We start from the raw sequence: 25,508 nt of genomic DNA on the forward strand, positions 1-25,508 counted from the left end.
ATTTTCATAGAATTACAGATATTCCATAATTAAAAACCATGGTTTGAGTAAGTATATTTTATCTCAGAATTATCTAAATTTCATAATTTTTTTCCCCAAAGGAATAATTATCCCAGGCTAAAGGCTACTTTTTCTCCTTTCTACCAAAACACAAACAAAACCTGGGCTGTCATTATATCATATTCATGTTATACTTTTCCTTGTACATATATCTTATCTCCTGTTTTGGTTGATAACATTCAATATTTTTCAATATAATTATCATAATGCTTTATAACAAGAAGATCCTAAGGGATGTTAACTAATAAGTACATCATCAAACTATAAATGGAGTTAGAGCAATTTTAAAATAAATATTGATAAACACAACAATCATATAATGCTTTAATTTTTATATTTTAATATCTATTAGTTTATGAAAAGAGGTGATACATGTAGGCCCAATGTGCATCCTGAATGTGATGTTCCTGAGTTTTGTAATGGAAGCTCAGGAAACTGTCCGGCTGATGTAACTATACACAATGGACACAAATGTGAAGGAGGAAAAGCCTTTTGTTTTGATGGAGGCTGCCAAGATCTTGATGCACGCTGTGAGAGCATATTTGGAAAAGGTATTGTTTTGTTAACATCTATAAAGTTGGTCCTCAATATTTTTTTAACATTACTAAGACAATGGGCAATTATATATATTTAAATTCTTTATTCTGTTTAACATCCCTATTTTTATTTCTTTGAACTTATTAAGGTGTAATTGAGAAAAAATATATTTAAGGTGTACGACAATATTTTGATATACATTTACGTTGTGAAATAATTGCCACAGTCATTTGCTTAACATATTCGTTGCGTATATATACCCAGGAATAGGCTTACTGGATCATAAAGTAGTGCATTTAAACTTTTGAAAAGCCTGTCTACTATTTTCCATAATTCCCGCCAACGATATATAAAAGTTTCCTTTTCTCCACATCCTTGTTAATACTTCTTATCTTTATTTTTTTGATAATAGCTGTCCTAAAAGATGTGAGTTGTGGTTTTGATTTACACTTCCTTGATGATTAGTGATGTTGAGCCCCTTTTCACATATCTGATGGTCATTTGTATGTCTTTTATTTCGAGAAATGTCCATTTAGGTCCTTTGTTATTTTTAAATCTCATTATTTGTCTTTTTTATTGAGTTGTATGAGTGACATATCTTTTGGAGATTAATCTCTTATCAGATATATGGTTTGCTAATATTTTCTCCCATTCAGTAGGTTTCTTTTTTTTTAATTAATTAATTAATTAATTGGCTGTGTTGGGTCTTCCTTGCTGCACACGGGCTTTCTCTGGTTGCAGCAAGCGGAGGCTCATCATTGCTATGGCTTCTCTAGTTGCAGAGCATGGGCTCTAGGTGTGTGGGCTTCAGTAGTTTTGACACATGGTCTCAACAATTGTGGCTCATGGGCTCTAGAGCTCAGGCTCAATAGTTGTGGTGCACGGGCTTAGTTGCTCCGCAGCATGTAGGGTCTTCCTGGAGCAGGGATCGAACCCAAGTCCCCTGCATTGGCAGGCAGATTCTTAATCACTGCGCCACCTAGGAAGCCCGATAGGTTTCATTTTTGCTTTGTTGATTGTTTCCTTTTCTGAGAAGTTTTTTAGTTGCCTGTGCTTTTATGTCATCCAAAAAAGATTAGTGTCCAAGAGCTTTCTTCCTATGTTTTCTTCTAGTAGATTTATAGTTTCAGGTAAGTTTAAGTCTCCCCAACCACCCGCTTTATTGAGATATAATTGACATATAACATTGTGTAAGTTTAAATTGTACAGTGTATTGATTTGGTACTTGTATGTATTTCAGAATGATTATCACCATAGTGTTAGCTAAACTTCCATTATGTCCCATAGTTACCATTTCTTTTTCATGGTGAGAACATTTAAGATCTGCTCTGTTAGCAACTTCCAAGTATATAATATGGTATTGTTAAGTATAAACCCCATGCTTTGGTTTAAATTCCAGGAACTTATTCATCTTATAACTGGGAGTTTGTAACCGTTGATGAACATTTCCCCATTCTCTCTACCTTGCAGCCTGTGCTAACTATTGCTCTATTCTTTGTTTCTCTGAGTTCAATTAGATTCCACACATAAGTGGTATCATAGAGTATTGTCCTTCCCTGTCTGACTTATTTCACTTAACATAATACCCACAAGCTTTATCCATGTTGTTGCAAATGAGAGGGTTTCCTTCTTTCTCATGACTGAATAATATTCATATTCTCATATTTGCTCTGCCCATTCATCCTATCAGGAAGGGGAAAGTTTCCCATCCCCCTTACCTTCTCTGATTCTTTTGCCTGCTCACATAATTAAAATGACATAAGATGGATTAACTGGAGAAATAAAATTTTAATTCATATATATGAGAACCCCACATACTTGAGAGAGTCAGAGATCCCACATACGTAAGAGGTTCAGAGACAGAAAGGTAAAATGAGTTGTATATGACATCCTGAGCTAAGGAATGTGGTAGGGGCTTGGGGCTTGTGAGGACAGAAGGGTCATTCACATGATGATAAGAAGAGCAGATGTTCGGTAATTAGATATTTGCCCTGTCATACAGATCGGGCCAGTTAGATAGAATTTATCCCTGGTAATGACTCTTTTTCTGGGAAAAATCCCTAATTTACATTCTTCTAGGTAGTTAAGGGAAAGATAGTAGTTTCTCTTGAGCCTACAGGGTCTTGATTGCCTTTAGCTCAAAATAATCCACATGCCAAAGTGGTACATCATAGGGAGGCCTGTTCTGAACCCCTACAATCCAACAGATTTTTAGGTTGTTTCCATATCTTGCCTGTTGTGAATAATGCTGCAGTAAACATGGGTACGCAAATATCTCTTTGGGATCCTGTTTGCATTTCCTTTTGATATGAAGTGGGCTGAAAGTGAAATTCTTTTATCATACGGTAGTTCTATTTTTAACTTTTTGAGTAACCTCCATGCTGTTATTCATAGTGGCTGCAGCGATTTACATTCCCACCAACAGTCTGCAAATGTTCTATTTTCCCCACATCCTCACCAACATTTGTTATCTCTTGACTTTTTGATGAAAACCACTCTGACAAGTATGAGGTAATATCACATTCTGGTTTTGATTTGTATTTCTCTAATGATTAGTGATGTCGAACACCTTGTCATGTACCTGTTGGCCATTTGTATGTCCTCCTTGAAAACAGTCTATTCAGTTACTTTGCCCATTTTACAATCAGATTTTTTTTGTTATTGACTTACACTTCTTAATATATTTCAGAGATCATTTTTACCAGATATGTAACTTGAAAATATTTTCTCCCATTCCATAGGTTACCTTTCCATTTTTTTTATTGTTTCTTTTGCTGTGCAAAACCGTTTTAGCTTGGTGAAGTCCCACTTTTTATTTATTTATTTTTTGCCTTTGTTTCTGGTGCTTTTGGTGTCATATTCAAAAAGTTGTTACTAGGACCAGTCTTAAGGAGATTTTCTCCTGTTTCTTCTCCTAGGTGTTTTATGGTTTCTGTTTTCACATGTAAGCCTTTATGAATTCATTTTTTTGAGCTATGTAAGGTAGGGGTCCAATTTCATTCTTTTGCATGTGGCTGTCCAGTTTTCCCAAAACTATTTATTGAAGAGGTTCTCCTTTCCCAATTGAGTATTTTTGGCTCCTTTGTCAAATATTAGTTTGACATATACGTGGGGGTTTGTTTTTGGGCTCTCAGTCTTGTTCTGTTGGTCTGTGTATCTATTCTTTTACCAGTACCATACTGTTTTAATTACTATATCTTTGTTATATGATTGTAATAAAGACGGGTGTACCTCTAGCTTTGTTCTTTCTCAAAATTGCTTTGGCTATTCAGGATATCTTGTGATTCCATACAAATTTTCAAATGTTTTTTATATTTCTATGAAAAATGCCTTTGGAATTTTGTTAGGGATTACATTGAATCTATACATGGCAATGGGTGATATGGACATTTTAGTGATATTAATTCTTTTGACCCATGAACACAGAATATCTTTCCTTTAGTTTGTGTGTTCTTAGAATTCTTTCATCAAAGTCTTGTAGTTTTCAGGCTGTACATCTCTTACTTGGTTAAATTTATTCCAGAGAATCATATTGATTTTGATGATATTGGGAATGGTATTTTTTTAAAAAAATTCAGTTGTTTTGTTGTTAGCGTACAGAAATTTAACAGATTTCTGTATGTTGCTTTTCTGTCCTGCAACTTCTCTGAATTTGTTGATTATTTCTGACAGCTTTTTGGTGGAACAGTCAGAATTTTTTCTATATGAGATTATATTGTCTGTAAACAAAGACAATTTTACTTCTTCTTTTCCAATTTAGATGCCTTTTATTTCTTTTTCTTCCCTAACTACTCTTGTTACAAATTCTGGTACTATTTGAATAGGAGTGGTGAGGATGAGCACCCCTAGGTTGTTCCCAATGTTAGAGGAAAAACTTTTTTTTTTTTTATTTACAATGTTGTGTGGAAGTTTTTATTTAATTATTTTTATTTTTAATTATTTTATTTTGTTTTTTTAAAGCTCTTTATTGGAATATAATTGCTTTATACTCTTGTACTAGCTTTTGAGGTACACCAAAGTGAATCAGCTGTATTTATACATATGTCCCCATATCCCTGCCCTCCCGTGACTCCTTCCCACTCTCCCTGTCCTGGCCCTCTAAGGCATCACCCATCATCGAGTTGATCTCCCTTTGTTATACAGTGACTTCCCACCAGCTATCTATTTTACAGTTAGTAGTGTATATGTGTCTATGCTACTCTCTCACCTCATCCCAGCTTCCCTTCACCCCCTGCCCCCCCCCCAACCCCATGTCCTCCAGTCCATTCTCTGCATCTGCATCCTTATTCTTGCCCTGTCACTGGGTTCATCAGTACAATTTTTTTTTTTTTTTAGATTCCTTTTGTATGAGTTAGCATACCGTATTTGTTTTACTCTTTCTGGCTTACTTCACTCTGTATGACAGACTCCAGGTCTATCCACCTCATTACATGTAACTCCATTTCATTCCTTTTTATGGCTGAGTAATACTCCATTGTATATATATATGCCACATTTTCTTTATCCATTCATCTGTTGATGGGCATTTAGGTTGCTTCCATGCCCTGGCTATTGTGAATTGTGCTGCAGTGAACATTGGGCTGCATGTATCTTTTCAAATTATGGCTTTCTCCAGCTATGTGCCCAGGAGTGGGATTGCTGGATCATATGGTAGCTCTATTTTCAGTTTTTTAAGGAATCTCCGTACCGTTCTCCATAGTGGCTGTACCAGTTTTCATTCCTGCCAACAATGTAGGAGGGTTCCCTTTTCTCCACTCTTTCCAGCATTTATTGTTTGTAGATTTTTGATAATGGCCATTTTAACTGCTGTGTGGTGATACTCCATTGTAGTTTTGATTTGCATTTCTATAATAATTACTGATGTTGACCATCTTTTCATGTGCTTTTTAACCATCTATATGTCTTCTTTGGAGAAATTTCTATTTAGATCTTCCACCCATTTTTTGACTGAGTTGTTTGTTTTTTTGATATTGAGCTGCATGAGCCATTTGTATATTTTGGAGGTTGCTTCATTTGCAGATATTTTCTCCCATCCTGAGGGTTGTCTTTTAGTTTTATCATTTCCTTTGCTTTGCAAAAGCTTTTAAGTTTAATTAGGTTCCATTTATTTATTTTTGTTTTTATTTTCATTACTCTAGGAGGTGGATCAAAAAAACATTTTGCTGTGATTTATGTCAGAGAGTGTTCTCCCTATGTTTTCCTCAAAAGTTTTATAGTATCTGGCCTTACATTTATGTCTTTAACCCATTTTGAGTTTGTTTCTGTGTATGCTGTTAGCGTGTGTTCTAATGTCATTCTTTTACATGTAGCTGTCCAGTTTTCCCAGCACCACTTATTAAAGTGGCTGTGATTTCTCCATTGTATATTCTTGCCTCTTTTGTCATAGATTAGGTAAGCATAAGTGCATGGGTTTATTTCTGGACTTTCTATCCTGTTCCATTGATGTATATTTCTGTTCTTGTGCCAGTACCATAGTGTTTTGATGGCTGTATCTTTGTAGTACAGTCTGAAGTCAGGGAGCCTGATTCCTCCAGCCTTGTTTTTCTTCCTCAAGGTTGCTTTGGCTATTTGTGGTCTTTTGTGTTTCCGTACAAATTATAAAATTTTTTATTCTAATTCTGTGAAAAATGCCATTGGTAATTTGATAGGGAGTGCATTGAATCTGTAGATTGCTTTGGGTAGTATAGTCATTTTCACAATATTGATTCTTCCAATCCAAGAATATGGTATATCTCTTCATTTATTTGTGTCATCTATTTCTTTCATCAGTATCTTATAATTTTTGGAGTACAGGTCTTTTGTCTCCTTTGGTAGGTTTATTTCTAGGTATTTTATTCTTTTTAATGTGATGGTAAATGGGATTGTTTCCTTGATTTCTCTTTCTGATCTTTCATTGTTAGAGTATAGGTAGGCAACAAATTTCTGTGTATTAATTTTGTATCCTGCAACTTTACCAAATTCATTGATGAGCTCTAGTTGTTCTGTTAGCATCTTTAGGGTTTTCTATGTATAGTATTGTATCATCTGCAAACAGTGACAGTTTAACTTCTTTTCCAATTTGTGTTCCTTTTATTTCTTTTTCTTCTCTGATTGCTCTGGCTAGGACTTACAAAACTATGTTGAATAAAAGTGGCAAGAGTGGACATCCTTGACTTGTTCCTGATCTTAGAGGAAATGCTTTCATCTTTTCAACATTGAGAATGATGTTTGCTGTGGGTTTGTCATATATGTCTTTATTATGTTGAAGTAGGTTCCCTCTATGCCCACTTTCTAGAGAGCTTTTATCATAAATGGTGTTCATTTTTTCATAAGTTTTTTCTGCATATGTTAAGATAATCATATAGTTTTTATTCTTCAGTTTGTTAATATGGTGTATCACACTGATTGATTTGTGTATATTGAGGAATCCTTGCATCCCTGGGATAAACCCCACTTGATCATGGTGTATGATCCTTTTAGTGTGTTGTTGGATTCAATTTGCTAGTATTTTGTTGAGGATTTTTACATCTATGTTCATCAGTGATACTGGCCTGTAATTTTCTTTTTTTGTGGTATCTTTGATTTTGATATCAGGGTGATAGTAGCCTTGTAGAATGACCTTGGGGAGTGTTCCTTTCTCTGCAGTTTTTTGGAAGAGTTTCAAAAGGGTAGATGTTAACTCTTCTCTAAATGTTTGATAGAATTCACCTGTGAAGCCATCTGGTCCTGGACTTCTGTTTGTTGGAAGATTTTTAATCACAGCTTCAATTTCAATGCTTGTGATTAGTGCGTTCATATTTTCTATGTCTTCCTGGTTCAGTCTTGGGAGGTTGTACCTATCTAAGAATTTGTCCATTTCTTCTAGGTTGTCCATTGTATGGGCATATTGTTGCTTATAGTAGTCTCTCATGATCCTTTATATTTCTGTGGTGTCCATATGGCTTCCCCTTTTTCATATTTAATTGTATTGATTTGAGTCCTCTCCCTTTTTATCTTAATCTTTCTGGCTAAAGGTTTATCCATTTTGCTTATCTTTTCAGAGAACTAGTTTTCATTTTCATTGGTCTTTGCTATTGTTTTCTTCATCTCTATTTCATTTATTTCTGCTCTGATCTTTATGATTTCTTTCCTTCTACTAACTTTGGGTTTTGTTTTTTCTTCCTTTCCTAGTTGCTTTAGGTTTAATGTTAGGTTGTGTATTTCAGAATTTTTCTTGTTTCGTAGGGTGAGATTGTATTGTGATAAACTTTCCTCTTAGAACTGCTTTTGCTGCGTCCCATAGGTTTTGGATCATTGTGTTTTCATTGTCATTTGTCTCTAGGTATGTTTTATTTCATCAGTGATCCATTGATTATTTAGTAACATATTGTTTAACCTCCATGTGTTTGTGTTTTTTGTAGTTTCTTTTCCTGTATTTAATTTCTAACCTCATAGCATGGTGGTCAGAAAAGATACTTGATAAAATTTCCATTTTTTAAAATTTACCAAGGCTTGATGTGTGACCCAAGATATGATCTATCCTGGAGAATGTTCCATGTGCACTTGAGAATAAAGTATATTCTGCTGCTTTCATATGGAATGTCCCATAAATATCATTTAATTCTATCTGGTCTAATGTGTCATTTAAGGCTTGTGTTGTCTTATTAATTTTCTGTCTGGAAGATCTGTCCATTGGTGTAAGTTGGGTGTTAAATTTCCCCACCATTATTGTGTTACTGTCAATTTCCCCTTTTATGGATGTTAGCATATGCCTTATATATTGAGGTGCTCCTATGTTGGATGCATATATATTTATAATTGTCATATCTTCTTCTTGGATTGATCCCTTGATCATTATGTAGTGTCCTTCCTTGTCTCTTGTAACAGTCTTTATTTTAAAATCAATTTTATCTGATATGAGTATTGCTACTCCAGCTTTCTTTTGATTTCCATTTGCATGAAATATCTTTTTCCATCCCTTCACTTTTAGTCTGTAAGTGTCCCTAGGTCTGAAGTGGGTCTCTTGTAGACAGCATATATATGGGTCTTGTTTTTGTATGCATTCAGCCAGTCTGTGTCTTTTGGTTGGAGCATTTAATCCATTCACGTGTAAGGTATATTAATATGTATGTTGCTATTACCATTTTAATTGTTTTGGGTTTGTTTTTGTGGCTCTTTTTTCTTCCCTTCCTCTTTTGTTCTCTTATCATGTGTTCCCCGCTTAGAGAAGTTCCTTTAGGATTTGTTGTTAAGCTGGTTTGGTGGTGCTGAATTCTCTTAGCTTTTGCTTGTCTGTAAAGCTTTTGATTTCTCCATCAAATCTAATGTGAGCCTTGCTGGGTGAAATATTCTTGGCTGTAGGTTTTTCCCTTTCATCACTTTAGATATACCATGCCACTCCCTTTTGACCTGCAGAGTTTCTGCTGAAAAAGCAGCTGATAACCTTATGGGGATTCCCTTAGTGTTATTTGTTGCTTTTCCCTTGCTGCTTTTAATATTTTTTCTTTGTCTTTAATTTTTGTCGGTTTGATTAATATGTGTCTCAACGCATTTCTCCTTGGGTTCATTCTGTATGGGATTTTCTGCACTTCGTGGACTTGAGTGTTTCCTTTCTCATGTTAGTGAAGTTTTCTTCACATATCTTTAAATGTTTTCCCAGGCCCTTTCTCTTTCTCTTCTCCATCTGGGACCCCTATAATTCAAATGCTAATGCATTTAATGTTGTCCCAGAAGTCTCTGAGACCGTCCTTATTTATTTTCATTCTTTTTTCTTTATTTTGTTCTGTGGCAGTAATTTCCACCATTCTATTTTCCAGCTCACTTATCTGTTCTGCCTCAGTTATTCTGCTATTGATTCCTTCTAGTGTATTTTTCATTTCAGTTATTGTATTGTTTATCTGTGTTTGTTTGTTTTTTACATTCTCTAGCTCTTTGTTAAACATCTCTTGTAACTTCTTGGTCGGCCCCTCCATTCTTTTTCTGAGATCCTGCTTCATCTGTTACTCTGAATTCTTTTTCAGGTAGGTTGCCTATCTCCTCTTCATTTAGGAGAGGTTTTTATATTACTCCTTCATTTGCTAGACATTTCTCTGTTGTCTCATTTTATCTAACTTACTATGTTTGAGGTCTCCTTTCTGCAGGCTGCAGGAAGGTAGTTCCTCTTGCTTCTGGTATCTGCCCCCTGGTGGTGGAGGTTGATCCAGAGGCTTGTGTAGGCCTTCTGGTGGGAGGGACTGGTGCCTGCCCTCTGGTGGGTGGAGCTAGGTCTTTTCCCTGTGATTGGCAGGTCTGTGTCAAAGGGTGTGTTTTGGGGTGTCTGTGAGCTTAGTATGACATTAGGCAGCCTGTCTGCTGATGGATGGGGCTATGTTCCTGCTTTGCTGGTTGTTTGGCCTGAGGCAGTCTAGCACTGGAGCTTGCAGGCTGTTGGGTGGGGCCAGCTCTTAGTGCTGAGATGGGGACCTTCAGGAGAGCTCATGCCAATTAATATTCCCTGAGCCTGAGAATTCCCTGGCAGCCCTGTAGCCAGAAGTCAGTGCTCCCACCATGGGGGCTTGGGTTTGACTCCCTGGTCACGGAACCAAAATCCTGCAAGCTGGGCTGTGCAGCCAAACAAAACGAAACAACAAAACCAGCAAACAAAAACCAAAAGAAACAATGAAAACAATCTAAAAAAAAAAAACTCAAAGAAAACAAACAAAAAAAAACCAAGAAAACAACCGAAGAAACCCAAAACCAAACAATAAAAATAAAACTAACAAAACCAAAAACCAAAAAGAAACCCTAAGAAAAGAAGCAACAACAGCAACAAAACAAAAACAAAAAAACAAAACAAAACAAAAATTAAAAAAAACAGAAATAAAACATCAACAACAATGAAATTCCCTGGGGCCTCCAGTACCCATGCCATTGCCCCCAAGATGAGCTGCAGCCAACCCCTGCATCCCCAGGAGAGCTCCAAGGCCTCTAGGTAGGTCTCTGGACCTGCTGTGAGCACTGTGGGGGCAACTCAGACTCTGACCTGGCCAAACTCCTGTGTGTACATGCCCACAAAGTCCATAGCTGCTAAAGTTAGACCCGTCTCAGTTGTGGGAGCAGTCATTGTCCATTCAGATGTTCTGTAGGCATTGGGTTTACCAAGCCAATCTTGGGGGTTTAATCCGTAGTTGCAAGGAGAGATTTCAGTACTTCTTTGTTAGTTGCATAGGCCCCTGGAGCTCAGCTTTGGTATTGGCCCCACCTCTGCGGGTGGGATACCCTCTGGCATCTGCTCACCACCCAGGTGGGCAGAAGTGAAGGCAGCAACTGGGGGCATGCTGGCCTCTTTCAGTGGGAGGGGGTGGGGCAGCAACTGACTGGGGCACGCGTGCTCGCTCAGGCGGGAGTGGGTGCTCACGCTCGCTGTGGCCCATGCTAGAGCCCCCTCATAGGACTGGCTGGCGGTGGTGACCGACTGGGGTGCATGTGCTTACTTAGGCATGAGGGGGATAAGGCAGCAATGACTGGGGCACACATGCTCACTCAGGCAGGAGGGGGATGAGGCGGCAGCTGTGGGTGCCTGTGCTTGCTCTGGTAGGAGCCCTCCCAGTGCCTGTGGAGGCAGGGGCTGGCGTGTGGGGAGACAGGCTGTGATGGCAGCACCACCCTTTGTGCATCACTCACCATTGGCTCCTTGCTTCTGCGGTGCCCGGGCTTCTTCCAGGAGCGTTCCTAGTTGAGGAGCTCCTTACTCTCGTTCCCTCAGGCTGTCTCTGCACAGCCAATAGTCATCCTCTCCCCAGCTCTGCTCTCTAAACCCCACATTCCAGCACTGGCAGACACCTGCTTTAGTTTGGGTTGTGCAAGGCTGTGGCATGGACTGTCTGTGTAAGTCTTGCTCTGTCCTGTCTGCCACAGATGGGTTGCTGCACTTTCCTCTGATAGCCCTCAAAGCTCCCCTCTGTCTCCACTGATCTCCCTGCCAGTGAGGGGCCTTCACCAGGTGCAGGAACCTCTCTTCCTTTAGCTCCCCCTAGGGAGCACATCCCATCCCATTTCCTCTTTTCTTTTCTTCCTTTTCTCTCTTTTGTCCTACCCAGTTATGCAGGGATCTTTTCTTGTCCTTTTAGGTGTCTGAGAGCCTCTGCTAGTGTTCAGCAGGTGCTCTGTGTGAATTGTTCCATTTGTAGATGTATTCTTTTTTTTTTCTTCATATCTTTATTGGAATATAATTGCTTTACAATGTTATGCCAGTTTCCACTGTACAACAAAGTGAATCAGCTGTATCTCTTAAAAAGATTATTTTTTCATTCCATTGATTTGATGTCTCTGTTTAAAATCAGTTGATAATATAATATAGTTCCATTTCTAAATTTATTCTACATCAATCTATTTGTCCTTATGCTATTGATTATTGTAGTTTATAGTAAGCCTTTATATATTAGGTAATATAAATCATTCAAACTTCACTTATTCTTTTCCAAATTGATTTGCATTTTCTGAGCCTTTTTCATCTCCATGTAAGTTTTAACATCAGCTTGCCAATTTTTAAAAAAAAAATTGCCTCCTAGAATTTTGATTGAAGTTATGTCAAGTTTATAGATGAATTCTGGATTATTAATATCTTAACAGTATTGTGTTTTGCAATCCGTGATTCTTTAAACAGTTTTGTAGTTTAGTGAACATGTTTTTAATATGTTTATTTTGTATTAATCCTAACTACATTTTAAGTTTTGGTACTATTGTAAAAAGTGTTGTTTTTATGAAGATTGGTTTTCCAGTTGTTTGTTGCTAATATGTAGAAATACAATTGATCTCTGTATCTTGACCCTTTATCTGTGATCTGATGTAGTGTGACATAATGATGCCTACTAAACATAGAGAAATCTTGTTCTAATTGGTCATCACAGAATACAGAATTATACTATGATGTAGATGAACAGTTGTTAAATGGAAAAAGTATTATATAATAGGAATTCAGAGCACTTGCCCAGAATGAATCATTATAAGAAAAAAAATTTACAACACGTGTATATTGCCTGGTAGCTAATCAAACATCCAGGGCTTTCAGAGTTATTTCTTCCTATACAGATTTTGACAAAGATGATGTGAAATTTACTGCTAGAAACAAATCGATTGTATACTTTTTTGTCTAAAAAGTTGTATTTCACAGAGATCACTAGAATTTGATAATAACCTACAATACCTACCATACTAGTTCTATTAGTGTTTTTTTGTTGACTTTCTTGGATTTTCTACACACACACACACACACACACGCACACGCACATGCAGTCATGTCTTCTGAGAATAAAAATTGTTTTACTTTTTATTTTCCAGCATGTATGTCATTTACTCCTTTTTACTTCCTTTCTCCACTGTATCGCGTCAGTGTTGAATGAAAGTAGTAAGAAATTAGTAAAACATTGTTTTGATTTAGTGATGTTCCCTTAAATGGAGCACATTTAATATTACACTTAGTTAAAGAAGTACAAATATTAGCTGTATGATTCTACCTGTAGGCTTTTCCTGAATGCCATTAATAAGCTTGAGACAATTCTCTTCTATTTCTAGTTTTTATCATAAATGGCTGTTGAATGTTTTCAAATGCTTTTTCCACATTTATTGAGATGATTATATTTTTCTAATAGTCTGTTAATATGGTGAATTATATTGATTAATTTTTACAGGGGTTAAAAAAACTTATATTTCTAGGATAAAACCCATTACATAATATGTATTATTCTTTTTATATATTCTAAGTTTGCTTTACTAATTTTTGCTTAGGGTTTTTGTCTATATGTTTATGAGGTATATTAACTGTAATCTTTTTTGTAAATATTTTTGTAGAGTTTTAGTGTGAGAATTATGATATACTCATAAAGTGAGTATAAAAATGTTCCCTGTTATCTTTCTGAAGGTTTTGGTAACTAGTATTACTTCTTCATTAAGTATGGTAAGGTGAATGACATCAGCAACTTGGCTGAATAAGATGTCCCTTGTTGTTTCCACCATCAACAACAATAATTTTGTGTCCATCCATGGAAAAAAGTGCCTTTGTAGTAGCTGTGTGATCCAGCACCATGTACCAAGGGGCCCAAGAGGAGTCTTACCCGCCTGTGCATTGGATACTAGGCATATAGGTCCTGGCTGAAGACCCTGTAGTGGTCTGTGAACCAGCTCCAGCTCCTCTCAGCCATTGTCCAGTTGCACCTGGAACACATGGTCTTAGACAATCTACCATGGACAAGAGAGTCTTTGTTGAAGTCCAGGTTTCAAGTGGAGAAGTTTCAGCCTAGCTTTGGAACAACAACAAAAAATATGAATTTGAATATTCCAAAAAAGTGCTGAAACTTCTCTGTTGGGAAAAAATATGAGTTTGGATGCATTGGAGAACTTTAGTGCCACACATGGGATAGCAAACGCCAGTCTGTTAACATCCAGTCTTGTGCATTAGGATTGAGAGAAGTCATACAAGTTTAAGAATTCTGCCACAAGGCAGAGCAAGAAGAGTGGAGTGGGTGTATCCACAGGAGGTCTGAAAAAGTCTCAGAATCCCTGCCAGGGCTTGTGGAAGGTATTTCTCTCCTCAAGGCAGTTAGTAAAGACTGGAGGAGATGACTACTACTTTAAATGTGAAGACAGTAACACAAAACTTCAAGGAATGTGAAAAATCAAGGCTACGTGACAGAACAGAAGGATCACAATAATTTTCTAGTAAACAATCTCAGAAACATGGAGATCTGAGGTTTACTGATAAAGAATTCAAAATAGCTATTTTAAGGAAGCTCAATGAGTTACAATAAAGCACAGAAAGACAATTCAACAAATTCACAAGAACAATACATGAGCAAAATGAGAAGTTTAACAAAGAGGTAGAAGCCATAAAAAAGAACCAAATAAAATTTCTGGAGCTGAAGATACAGTTATTGAAATGGAAACTATAATAGAATGGATCTATATAGCAGAATGGATCAAGCAGAAGAAAAAAAGGCGAGAAGACGGGAACTTTGAAATTATTCAGTCAGAGAAGAACAAAGGAAAAAATGGAAAAAGAGTGAAGAAAGCCTATGTGATCCATGGGATACCATCAAAAGAAATAATTTGTAAATTATCATAGTTCCAGAGAAGGAGAAAGGGGCAGTAAGCTTATTTAAAGAAAGAATGGATAAATATCTTATGATCAACTCTCTAAATAGATGCAGAAAAAGTATTTGACAAACTGTAACATCTCTATGATGAAAATTTCAACAGAATCCTTGCTTTTTTGTGTTTCTTGTAGCCCTGCATTGTCTGCATATTTGTTGGAACATTCTTTTTTTTTTTTTTTTTTAAAACTTTTATTGGAGTATGGTTACATTGGAGCATCCTTATCTTCCAGACTTTATGGACTAGTTTTGGTGGGGGAATACCTTTCCTTTGGGTGAGCTCAGGGGTGGGGGACATCCTCTCAGTGGGGTGTGGGGATGCTAGCTCTGGGGCAAGCCAAGTGGCAGTGTCTGTGCAGCTACTCCAGCTGAGGTCGGTGCCAGTGACGATTGCAGGGGTCCTCAAATGGCCAAAGCTGTGGCGTCTGCAAGTGGGTGGCAAGGGTAGTTGTGTTCTTCAGTAGAAAAGGCTTCCCCTTCTGGGGTCTCCTGATCTCTTTTTCCCCCACGGAGGATGTTGTGCCCAAGGGGGTCCTCCCTCTTGGCGCAGGATCCACTTTGTGGGCAGCCTTGTGGTGGTGGTGGTGGCATTGGTGTCTGATGCACAGGCACTTGTGGAGCAGAGAGGGACTGAGGTTGGAGCATGGGCACTTGCAAAGTGAACGCGCACTGAGGCCTGGGGTGCTGACTAGCCCAGTGTGGCAGTGGGAGGGGCCCCTATGGAGCATCCATGGAGGCGAGGCCTGGAAAGCATGTGCTTGCTGAACAACAGTAGATCCAGGCTTCAAGGCTTTAGGTAGCACACAGGATTGGTGACTGGTGCCTGAGATGTGGGTGCCCATGGAGCAGCTCTGACTCTGAGGTCTGGGACATGTGCAGTGTTTGAGGTGGAGGGCCAGTCCTGGTCTTTGGGGTTTTTTTGGTTTGTTTTGTTTTTTAAATAAATTTATTTATTTATTTATTGGCTGTGTTGGTTCTTCATTGCTGTGCACAGGCTTTCTCTAGTTGTGGCAAGCAAGGGCTACTCTTTGTTGTGGAGCACCAGCTCTAGGTGTGTGGGTTTCAGTAGTTGCAGCACGTGGACTCAGTAGTTGTGGCACATGGGGCTTAGTTGCTTTTAGGCATGTGGGAATCTTCCTGGACCAGGGATTGAGCCTGTGTCCCCTGCATTAGCAGGTGGATTCTTAACCGCTTTGCCACCAGGGAAGTCCCCAGCCCTGGTCTTTGGCCAGAACAACAGCAGCTCTTTCTGGGTGGGGTGCAGTGGTATCTTATTTGGGTGGTGATGGCTCTTGGTTACCTCATTGGCAAAAGTTGCCAGTGTCCTCTGCGGAGCAGGCTTCTGGGGGTCCTCTTCTAGTGGACACTGTGGGGTCCTCTACTATGAAAGCTGTGGGGTGTCCATGGCTGTTGTGGGGGTTTTGAGGCACTCAGTGGCAAATTCTGCCTGCATCCTCTGGAGAGAAGGCCACTGGTGACAGTGGTAGCATCTGCTGCATGGTATATACTGATAGTCCCCACCCTTCTTTGTTCCTGGCTGTCTCCAAGTATGTTCACTAAGTTTTCTCCCCATGATCCTTTCTGTCCAGTTATTCTCCCCTTTTGCTCCTCTGTGTTGCTATAGGTTTTTTTTTTTTTAATATACTCAATGGTATTAATCCCTTTCTCATTATGAGCTATTGCTTTTTTTTTTAATAAATTTATTTATTTAATTGGCTGTGTTGGGTCTTTGTTGCTGCACATGGGCTTTCTCTAGTTGCAGCGAGCAGGGGCTACTCTTCATTGTGGTGTGCGGGCTTCTTATTGCAGTGGCCTCTCTTGTTGCAGAGCACAGGCTCTAGGCACGTGGGCTTCAGTAGTTGCAGCACATGGGCTCAATAGTTGTGGCTCATGGGCTCTAGAGCACAGGCTCAGTAGTTGTGGCGCACAGGCTTAATTGCCCCACAGCATGTGGTACCTTCCTGGGGCAGGGATTGAACCCATGTCCCCTGCATTGGCAGGCGGATTCTTACCCACTGCACCACCTAGGAAGTCCTGCTGTAGGTTCTTAATTGTACTCTTGAGCCCTTCCAAAGCTATTTTCATTTGTGGATAGCTAATTGTGTTTTTACTGGGGGATGAGGGCTGGCGAGATCTCTTACTCTGCCATCTTGCTGATCTTACTCTTCCTCAATTAGAATGTTTTAAATGGAAGTTAAGTAAATGTGTGTCCTAGTCTATTTCTTGATAAAATGTACAGGATAATTTTTACCAAGAGAGATCAAGGCCTCAAAAATTCTTTACCAATAAATTATTTTCTGAATGTTAGTATCCACAGGAAGTCAATTCATTTAATTAATATTTGACCCCAAACACCTAAAGTCTGTCACACATTTCTCATTCTGGTATAGAGGATGGCCCACTGTCTTTGGCCCCTAGAAAATTTTTCATAGGTAATGCATTTATTGGTATGCAGATACAGGGGAGATAGGGAGATAGGAACTGTGGTTGAATATAGTACTTGTACATTTATCTAAGGAACAAATGAAGTGTCTTAGAACTCAAAGAAATGGTGCTATGATAGAATCTCACAAAGGTGAGACCAAGATCAATAAGAAGTTTCAGGAGTTATGCAATGGAAACTACAAATATTCAAGGTGGTCATTCAACTGGGCTTAATTTGTTTGAGCTCATGAGTGGTAATAGATTGCTTCTAAAGTGTCTATAAAATCACCTGTGTTAAGAGCTGATCCCATGGGCCTCAGTGTTGCAGACTCCTCAGTGACTGCAGTGCAGATGTGTGGGCAGAGCTGAGCACCGCAGCTGCCACTGGTCCTCTGAACACTCTGGCTCCGTTTGGAGTTCAGCATGGATCAGTCTGATCTCCCTGCTGCTGGTGAACTGCGGCATCTGGCGTGATACACTTTTTATGACACCCATTCCTGAAGTGTTAGGTTTACTATAATGGCAACCCTCTTTATTAGTTAGACAATAAACTGTTATTACACAGACACCTAAAAATACAGGAGTTCAAAAGAGATACTTTATTTTCTCTCTCAGATAATATTCCAGAGGTAGGCAGGTCATCAAAGACGTTCAGCAGCTGTGCTCTATGACATTTTTCAGAAACCCATCGTCTTTCTTTTTGCTCTGCCATCCCTTGTGTCTCTGGTAGAAGGTAATTTCCCAGCACAAAACATTTGACTTGCCCATGGAATGGCGAAAGGAAGAAATGAAAGTGTAACCAGCTTCCACTTAATGCCATTAACTGGATGTTTTGCATATAATTTCTGCTCATATTCCACTGACCAGAACCTAGTCACATAACCATATCTAGTTGCAACAGAGTCTGGAAAATGTTTTCTTTGGCTTGGTGTCCTGCTAATATCAAGAAAGTTCTGTTACTGAATGGAAGAGAGAAGGAATGGGTATTGGGGGACATTTGCCACTTTCTGTGCTATCTTTCCTCTCTTCTTAACTCAGGATTAGCCAAAGTTGAGGTTATAGTGACACTATATGCTTTCTAGTAGTCATGTTTTTCTGGAGTAGCCAAATTTATAGAGAGAAGGCAGAGATCAGTATAGATCAGAGTATCATAAACTGTTTTACCGATGGTTAGAGGCAAGATTTCACAGCAGGCTTTAAATTCATCTTTTTCTGTAGAGCTTCAGGTAGGTTTCTCCTCTCAGTGCCACTTCCTAGGAAGTGCTTCATAGCAACATGGTTACTCTGGGAAGTATGTTATTAGTATAGTTTGGTCTTATACCCCTGTTTATCCTTGGTTGTTCACTAGTGAGGAGCTAACCAGACCCGATCTAATTGCAGTACTCTTCAAGCTTGCTATAGTTGGTAGGTTTTGAGGTGAACATCTGCATCATGCTACAGGAGTTGGGAGGTTCTGAGTCTCTTTTCTGGGACTTTTGGACAGTTAAACAAGAGCGTTTCCCCTCTAAGGACTCAAAATTATCATAAATAAAGCTCCAGCTTTATGGGCAGCTATGTTTTTGACCCTGTGGAGAAAGATGGCTTCGGTGAGATAGGAGAATGAAGCTGGAGTGTAAGCATAAGCGAAAACAAGAGAAAGAGAGGTGAGCGTTACTTGCATTTCTTCCTTGAGGGCCAGTATAATAAAAGTTTCATTTAATCTGTCTCTTCTTATTCTCACAATTAGTGATGAATTTCCTGGACTACTTTTTTTTTTCTACTGTGAATTTTTTTTCAATCTTTATTGGAGTATAATTGCTTTACACTGTTGTGCCAGTTTCCACTGTACAACAAAGCAAATCAGCTGTATTTATATATATATATCCCCATATCCCTCCCTCTTGAGCCTCTCTCCCGAGCATCCCTCCCACCCTTCCTATCCCATGCCTCTAGGTCATCAGAAATCATTGAGTTGATCTCCCTGTGTTAGGAAGTTGCTTCCCACTAGCTATCTATTTTACATTTGGTAGTGTATAAATGTCAATATTACTCTTTCACTTTGTCCCAGCTTGTCTTTCCCCCACTCCCCATGTCCTCAAGTCTGTTCTCTGCATCTGTGTCTTTATTATTCCTCTGCCATTGAGTTCATCAGAAAATAGTTATTTTTCCATTATTTCAGCTGGTGTTACAGTAATAATCTATAGTTTATCGGAAATGGAAAAGAATTATATAGCTCAAGGGGCTTCAGATTGTATAAGTAAGTTTATGCTTACTTACCTTAACTATCTCTTAAGACTGTTTTAGGACCCATGAGGAAAAAATTTCTACTCTAACTTCTTCCTATGAATTTGTGGAGATTTTAAATTGGTTCTATCTATAAATTATTTGGAAAAAATGTAGAATTGATATTGCCTCTTTCAATAAAAAATATTTAGAGGGCCACAAAACTGAAACTAATGAAATTAGTGAGGTAACATTGGAAACATAATTTGGGAGAGATCACTAAGGAGTTTGTTTCAAATATTAATCTTTAAAAATCTCTGTTGCTTCAAATAGAACAGGTTATAATTCCTGTTGGAGGTGCTGATTTTGGATGTCAAACTCCATGAGAAAGACAGATCCTATGATATGTTCCCCAGGATGTTGATTTTTTCATTCATTCAATCAATAAACATTTATTTATCACCTTCATTTGGTAAGGCATTCTTCTAGCACTGGAAAGCCAGTGATGGAAAAGACAAAAAAAGATTCCTGTTCTTATGGAGGTTATACTCCAGTGAAGGATTCAGGCATAAACAATAAAAAATTAGTAAATAAGTAAATAAATAAATGTAATTATTTCCATTAATGGTGAATATTATGATAACAAAAAAAAAATCCCACAAACAAAGCAACAACAAACAGTGATAGGACAAAGATTGATGATGAAGGTGAGGCTGTGTTAGGTAGGGTGTTCAGAGATGGTTTCTGTGTGGAAGTGAAATTTGAGTAGAAACTTGAAAACTGACAAGAAACCAGCCAACAGGTGATTTTGGGAAAGAGCATTTCAGGCAGAGAAGTGCAGCACATGTTATGGTACTGAGTTAGGGGTGAATTTGGTGAGTTTAAGGATGAAAAGAAGGGCAGTGTGGCTGAAATGTAGTGAACCAGGCTGAGTAAGGACCATGGTAAGAGAACTGGACTTCATATTTAATGTAATGGAAAAGCATTAGAGATATTAATTAAGAGGCTGAGGTATGATTTTTATTTTTAAAAAGAGCATTCTGATTTACGATATGGAGAAGGTACTGTGGCGAATGGAAGTGGGGAATCAATTAGAAGCTGCGGTAGCATATTAGAAGAGAACTGATGATAGCTCAGGCGAGAGTGAAAGCTGTGGAGAAGATGAGAATTGGTCCTGCTCAGGCTGTATTCAGGAGGCAGTGTCAATAATACTTGGATTAGATGGTGGAGGCAAGTAGTGAGGGGGAAAAAAGAAATCAAGAATTTTTCCTAAGTTTTGGCCTGAGCATTGGTTGACTAATGGTCCTATAAAGAAACCTAGGGTGTAAAACAGAATTTGATTTTAAGATATGTTAAGTTGTATATGCATATTAGTCATGAGATGAAGTAAGATACCAGGTTTTATAAAAGCTAAAATTTTAGCTAAGATTTCATCCCCTTTATTACAGTTGAGATGTGATGGCCTTCTAGTCCATCTAACTGGTAACATAAACTAGTTGTCTCTAATAGTGGTCAAGGGAGTATAACCTCAAACTCCCTGCTCTGCAGTGCTATTTATGAGTCTTGCCTAAATTATTTGTAATGATTTTCCAACACCCATATTTACTGACCTAGTACCAGCCATGCACAGCTGTCTATGAAAGTCCATCTACTATTTTACTGTACCTTGTAGCATTTGATAATAGGTTAAAGGGAATCTAAATACACTATTTGGACTATGGAAGGGCACATTCTCTTACATTGTAGACTTGGTTAGTATAGTGGATTTCAGGAAATATTTGACATGTGATTTCACATTTTCAAAGTGCTGCCCTTTTGGTGTTTCCATATCACCTTGGAAAACCCAGACTGAGCTGAGAGAAAGTCCCTGACACTAATGAGAGGGGGTATTCAAGGGAAAAATGAGTAATGGGGATCATTGGTACCTTTAGAAGCAGTATTTGGACTAGGAAAAACTGAGCGGTATGAAGAGCATTTCCTAACCTTGTATTCTCAGATTCACAACTGAGCTGATTAAACATTATGAATACTCAGAAATAGCATTACCTGTGCTCACAGTGTGTATACAGTCACCTTTGATGGACAACCAATGTTTAAAAAAGGTGGAAAGAGATAGAGTTAGGAGAAGGTAAAAAAATTAAAAGGAATATTGGGGAAAATGTAAATAATGGAAAGGGCGGGTAAGTAGGAGAAACCTTTATCTTAAAAGAAAATGGAGATGGATTAGATAGGAATTAAGAGTGACTAAATAAACATCATCTTAATTAATTTTCATAACAGTCCACTGAGGTAGATATTATTACCTACTTTTATATTTCATAGATGGGCAGTTAGACTACCTAGCAAGGTTCATTTTGGAGAAGGTAACTGTGCTAGGTAGAATTCCAAGATGGCCCCCAGTATTCTTGTGGTGAACAGTTCTTGGATAATCTCCTCTCTGACTTGGGGGAGAACCAGTGAATATATAATGGAATATCATTCCTATGATTAGACTATATAGTAAATATGAAGGAATTTTAAAGATGTAATTAAGGTCCATAATCAGTCAACTTTGAATTAATCAAAAGATGGGAGAGCCCTTCAAAGATGGGAGATGTCAGAAGATTCTCTCGCTGGCTGGGAAGAAATAAGTTGCCATTGTTGTGAGAGGGTTGTGTGACTAGGACTTGAGGGGGAGTTCCTATGGGCCAAGGGCAACTCTGGCAGACAGTTAATAAGAAAATGGAGCAATGGCTGCAAAAAAATGAATTCTTGCATCAGCCAATGAGATTGGAAGAGAACTCCAGCCTCAAATGAGACTGTAGCCCCAGCCAAGAGCTTTATTTCAGGCTAGTGAGACCCTGAACAGAGAATCTACTTGTACTTTGCCAGACTTCTGACTTACAGAAACTGTGACATGGGTGTTGTTTTAAGGTGCCAATATTTTGGTAATTTTTTATGCAATGATAAAAAACTAATAGACTAATGAAGGAAAAATAGGTAAATACATGGTTTGGCAATTTTGGTCCCTTCACTTTAGACTTTCTGAAGATACGAGGTTTCTTTAATGAGACTTTTTTTTAGACCTGGCTTTATATAAATTCCTACTCAGAATCTAGGAGAACAAGTCTAGTTTTCTCTCTCTATTGCCTTCTTTCACAGATCCCCCTCAAGGTTTGCACTTCTGCAACTCTCCCCTATCCTCATAATATCTTTTATGATGGAAATGACTGAAAATGAAATAAATGGAGAAATAACCATGAGCATTATTTTCACTTTAATCATTTCTCTTCTCTTACAACTTCACTAGAAAACTTTTGAATAGATGATAATAATAAAGAAAAAAAGCAAAAGAAACAAATATATGAGGAAATTGAGGAAGATGGAAAAAAAGGAAGTTTTAATCCAAATATATCTCTAATTTTGACAGGTTCGAAAAATGCTCCATTTGCCTGCTATGAAGAAATACAGTCTCAAAATGATAGGTTTGGAAACTGTGGTAAAGAAAGAAACAGATATAAATTTTGTATGTGGAGGTATGCTATGCAAATATTAAAGATACTTGTCTTGTGTTGCATAAGATTCTGTTTTTAGTTTTTCTCTGTATATGTCATAAATTCCAGTGGTTTGAAGTATCACATGTGTATGGGAGTGAATCTGAAATCAAAATCTCTAGCCTTGACATCTTTCTTATGCCACAGGCTGATTAAATTTCAAACTAATTTTTAAACATTTATATGCAGATGACCGTTGGCTGCAAGATCTGATCTAACATTGAAACTAGTAATAGCTGTTGCACCTTTCCTCTCTGAGCATACTCATTTAAAAAAAAATAAAAATACTATCCCCATTCACTTGATTGCTTGCCCAAGCTGAAGACTGCCCAGTGTCTATAAAATGAAGTTCAATTTCTCCTGCATCTGAAGAGCCAGTTCTTTGATATTTTGGTCATGAATTTATTTTAACAAATATTTATTAAGAACCTACTGTATGCTGGACACTGGGCTAGATACTAGTTAGCAAAACATACATGGCCCTTGTACTCATGGAATTTAGAGACTGGTAAACATACCTTGTAGTTTTATGCTTCCTTGATTTGCTTATGCTGTTACTTTTGTTTAGAAATACCCTACTCTGCCTGTGGAAATTCTACTGATTTGTAAGCTTTGACTCAGAAGGCATCTTCTCTATGAAATTTCCCTAACTGCTAAGTTAGACTGTATCCTCATCTTAAATCTCTGTAAGAATTTGCTTATTTCATTTGCAGCACTTTTAATGGGATTTGTATCACATTTAGTATTAGACTGTAAGGTCCTTGAGGGTAGGGGGTCACAACTTACTGGTCTTTCTATCCCTCTACAGAGGGATATAAAATGATCGAGTGAATTGTTTATTTGACAATAAGTATACCAGTCTGCACAGTGAATAAAAAAAATCATTAGTGCCATTGAAAGATAAGCTTGTATCAATGGCTTTACTTTTTACTTTAAATGTTGGCATTAAAGTATTACATTTTCCTTAGATACGTTGCTATAAATGGAGAACCATTCATTATTATTTTTTTGTCAAAGAAAGCAATATGAAGCATTCCCCCAAAATGCCTAATGTATAATAATCATGTAATTTATTATGTTTGCAGGAATCTTATATGTGGCAGATTAATTTGTACCTACCCCTTTCAAACTCCTTTCCTTCAAGACGGTGCTTCTGTGATTTATGCTTTTATACGACATACTGTGTGTATAACTATACACTACACGGCAAATAAAGAAGATCCAATGATGGTCAACAGTGGCTCTATTTGTGATACTGGGAGGGTAAATGACTTAAAACCTAGTTTTAAAAATCTAATTTTATTAATTTCTTTAATAATTACTGCAGTCAATTACTAGTGCTATGTAAACTTAAATATTTAGATAAAGCTTCAGTTGTTCTCTGAGGGAAACAGGAGTGTTTGATCCCCTTTAGAATTTCAATGTTGTGTTTTGGGACTGGAGTGGGAAGGAGAAAAATCTTGGGAATACTTGACTTATGGTTAAATATTCCATAACATGGAAATTCACTTTTCTTCTTGGAGAAGACAGAAGGAATCTCACTTAGTAATATATGTCCTCTTGGTGGCCCAATAGATAAGAGCACAAGTTAGGTGGAGAGCTAAGAATCAGTCTTCACCTCTTCTTTTGTGACATTTTGCAAGTTACCTAACCAGTCTGAGATATCACAGCTGTATGTGAAGTGGGGATAATAATACATTTACTCTTTGGAGTTATTGCAAAGATTAAATGAGATAATAGTATAAAGTACTTAGCACAATGCCCAGCACATAGTAAGAGCTCAGTATAGATGGGATATTATTATTTATTGTTGTTATAATTTGTTATCTATGGGACCAACCAACCAAATCTGGAGAAAACATAGAGGGAATAAATTTACTTCAAAATCTCTATTTCTAACCAGATCTTTGCTCATAAGGAACTATAATATAGTATAAAGTGTAGGCTTTAAAGACAGATGCACATAGATCTGAATTTGGACTCTTCTACTTACTTGATAGATGATTTTGAACAAATTATTAAATATGTGAAATGAATGTATATATTAGTAGTCACTTTTGGTGATCTTATAGTTTAAATGAAGTTTACCACAGATAAAGTATATGGTCTCCTTAATATTGGCTTCTTCTTCATACCTAGAGTCACAAATACCTCCTTGAAGGATGTACAGGCCACGGAGCTCAGTAGATATGTTTATGCCCTGGAGGCAAAACAATTAAAAAATGAGACACAGTCAAGAGTTGATTGATATTATTCATTTGGTAATTTAGTAAGAACATAATCTTTTCTATAACACGGACCGTTCTCAGTGATAATGTATGAAAACAAATTTTACCAGGTAGTTTTTATTGATACCGTAAATGATGAAGAACTCTTTTGGCAATTTTGTTTCTGTCAGTAGTGTCCTTAAGTAACAGGACTCTTTGTCTCAATTTCAAATGAGGCAGACAATATACTACATTCTGAAAGGAGTTGTTAGACACACCATGGAGGCCCAGAACTAATGAGAAGACTGAACACATGAAAACCTTAAAAGGGTTAGGGTGTTGGGATTTACAAAGGGTTTTGTGAGGCCATTTCTTTGAAGATTGTTGTGCTTTCATGTTTGAAAGGAAATCATTTTCACACACATTATTTCATTTTAACCTTGAAACAAATCTCAAATGCT

General features: G+C 37.6%; 1 protein-coding gene across 1 annotated transcript in view; it reads left to right on the plus strand.

The window, feature by feature from the left end:
- The window catches only part of ADAM32 (ADAM metallopeptidase domain 32), a 155,617-nt gene that overhangs the window by 92,333 nt on the left and 37,776 nt on the right, over nucleotides 1-25,508 (plus strand). Inside the window, 3 exon segments of the mRNA XM_057696399.1 lie at nucleotides 413-611; nucleotides 22,717-22,822; nucleotides 23,926-24,103. Coding sequence (XP_057552382.1) covers nucleotides 413-611; nucleotides 22,717-22,822; nucleotides 23,926-24,103 — 483 coding nt within the window.

The sequence above is a fragment of the Hippopotamus amphibius genome, chromosome 10 (genome assembly GCF_030028045.1).
Source record: "Hippopotamus amphibius kiboko isolate mHipAmp2 chromosome 10, mHipAmp2.hap2, whole genome shotgun sequence".
Classification (NCBI taxonomy): Eukaryota; Metazoa; Chordata; class Mammalia; order Artiodactyla; family Hippopotamidae; genus Hippopotamus; species Hippopotamus amphibius.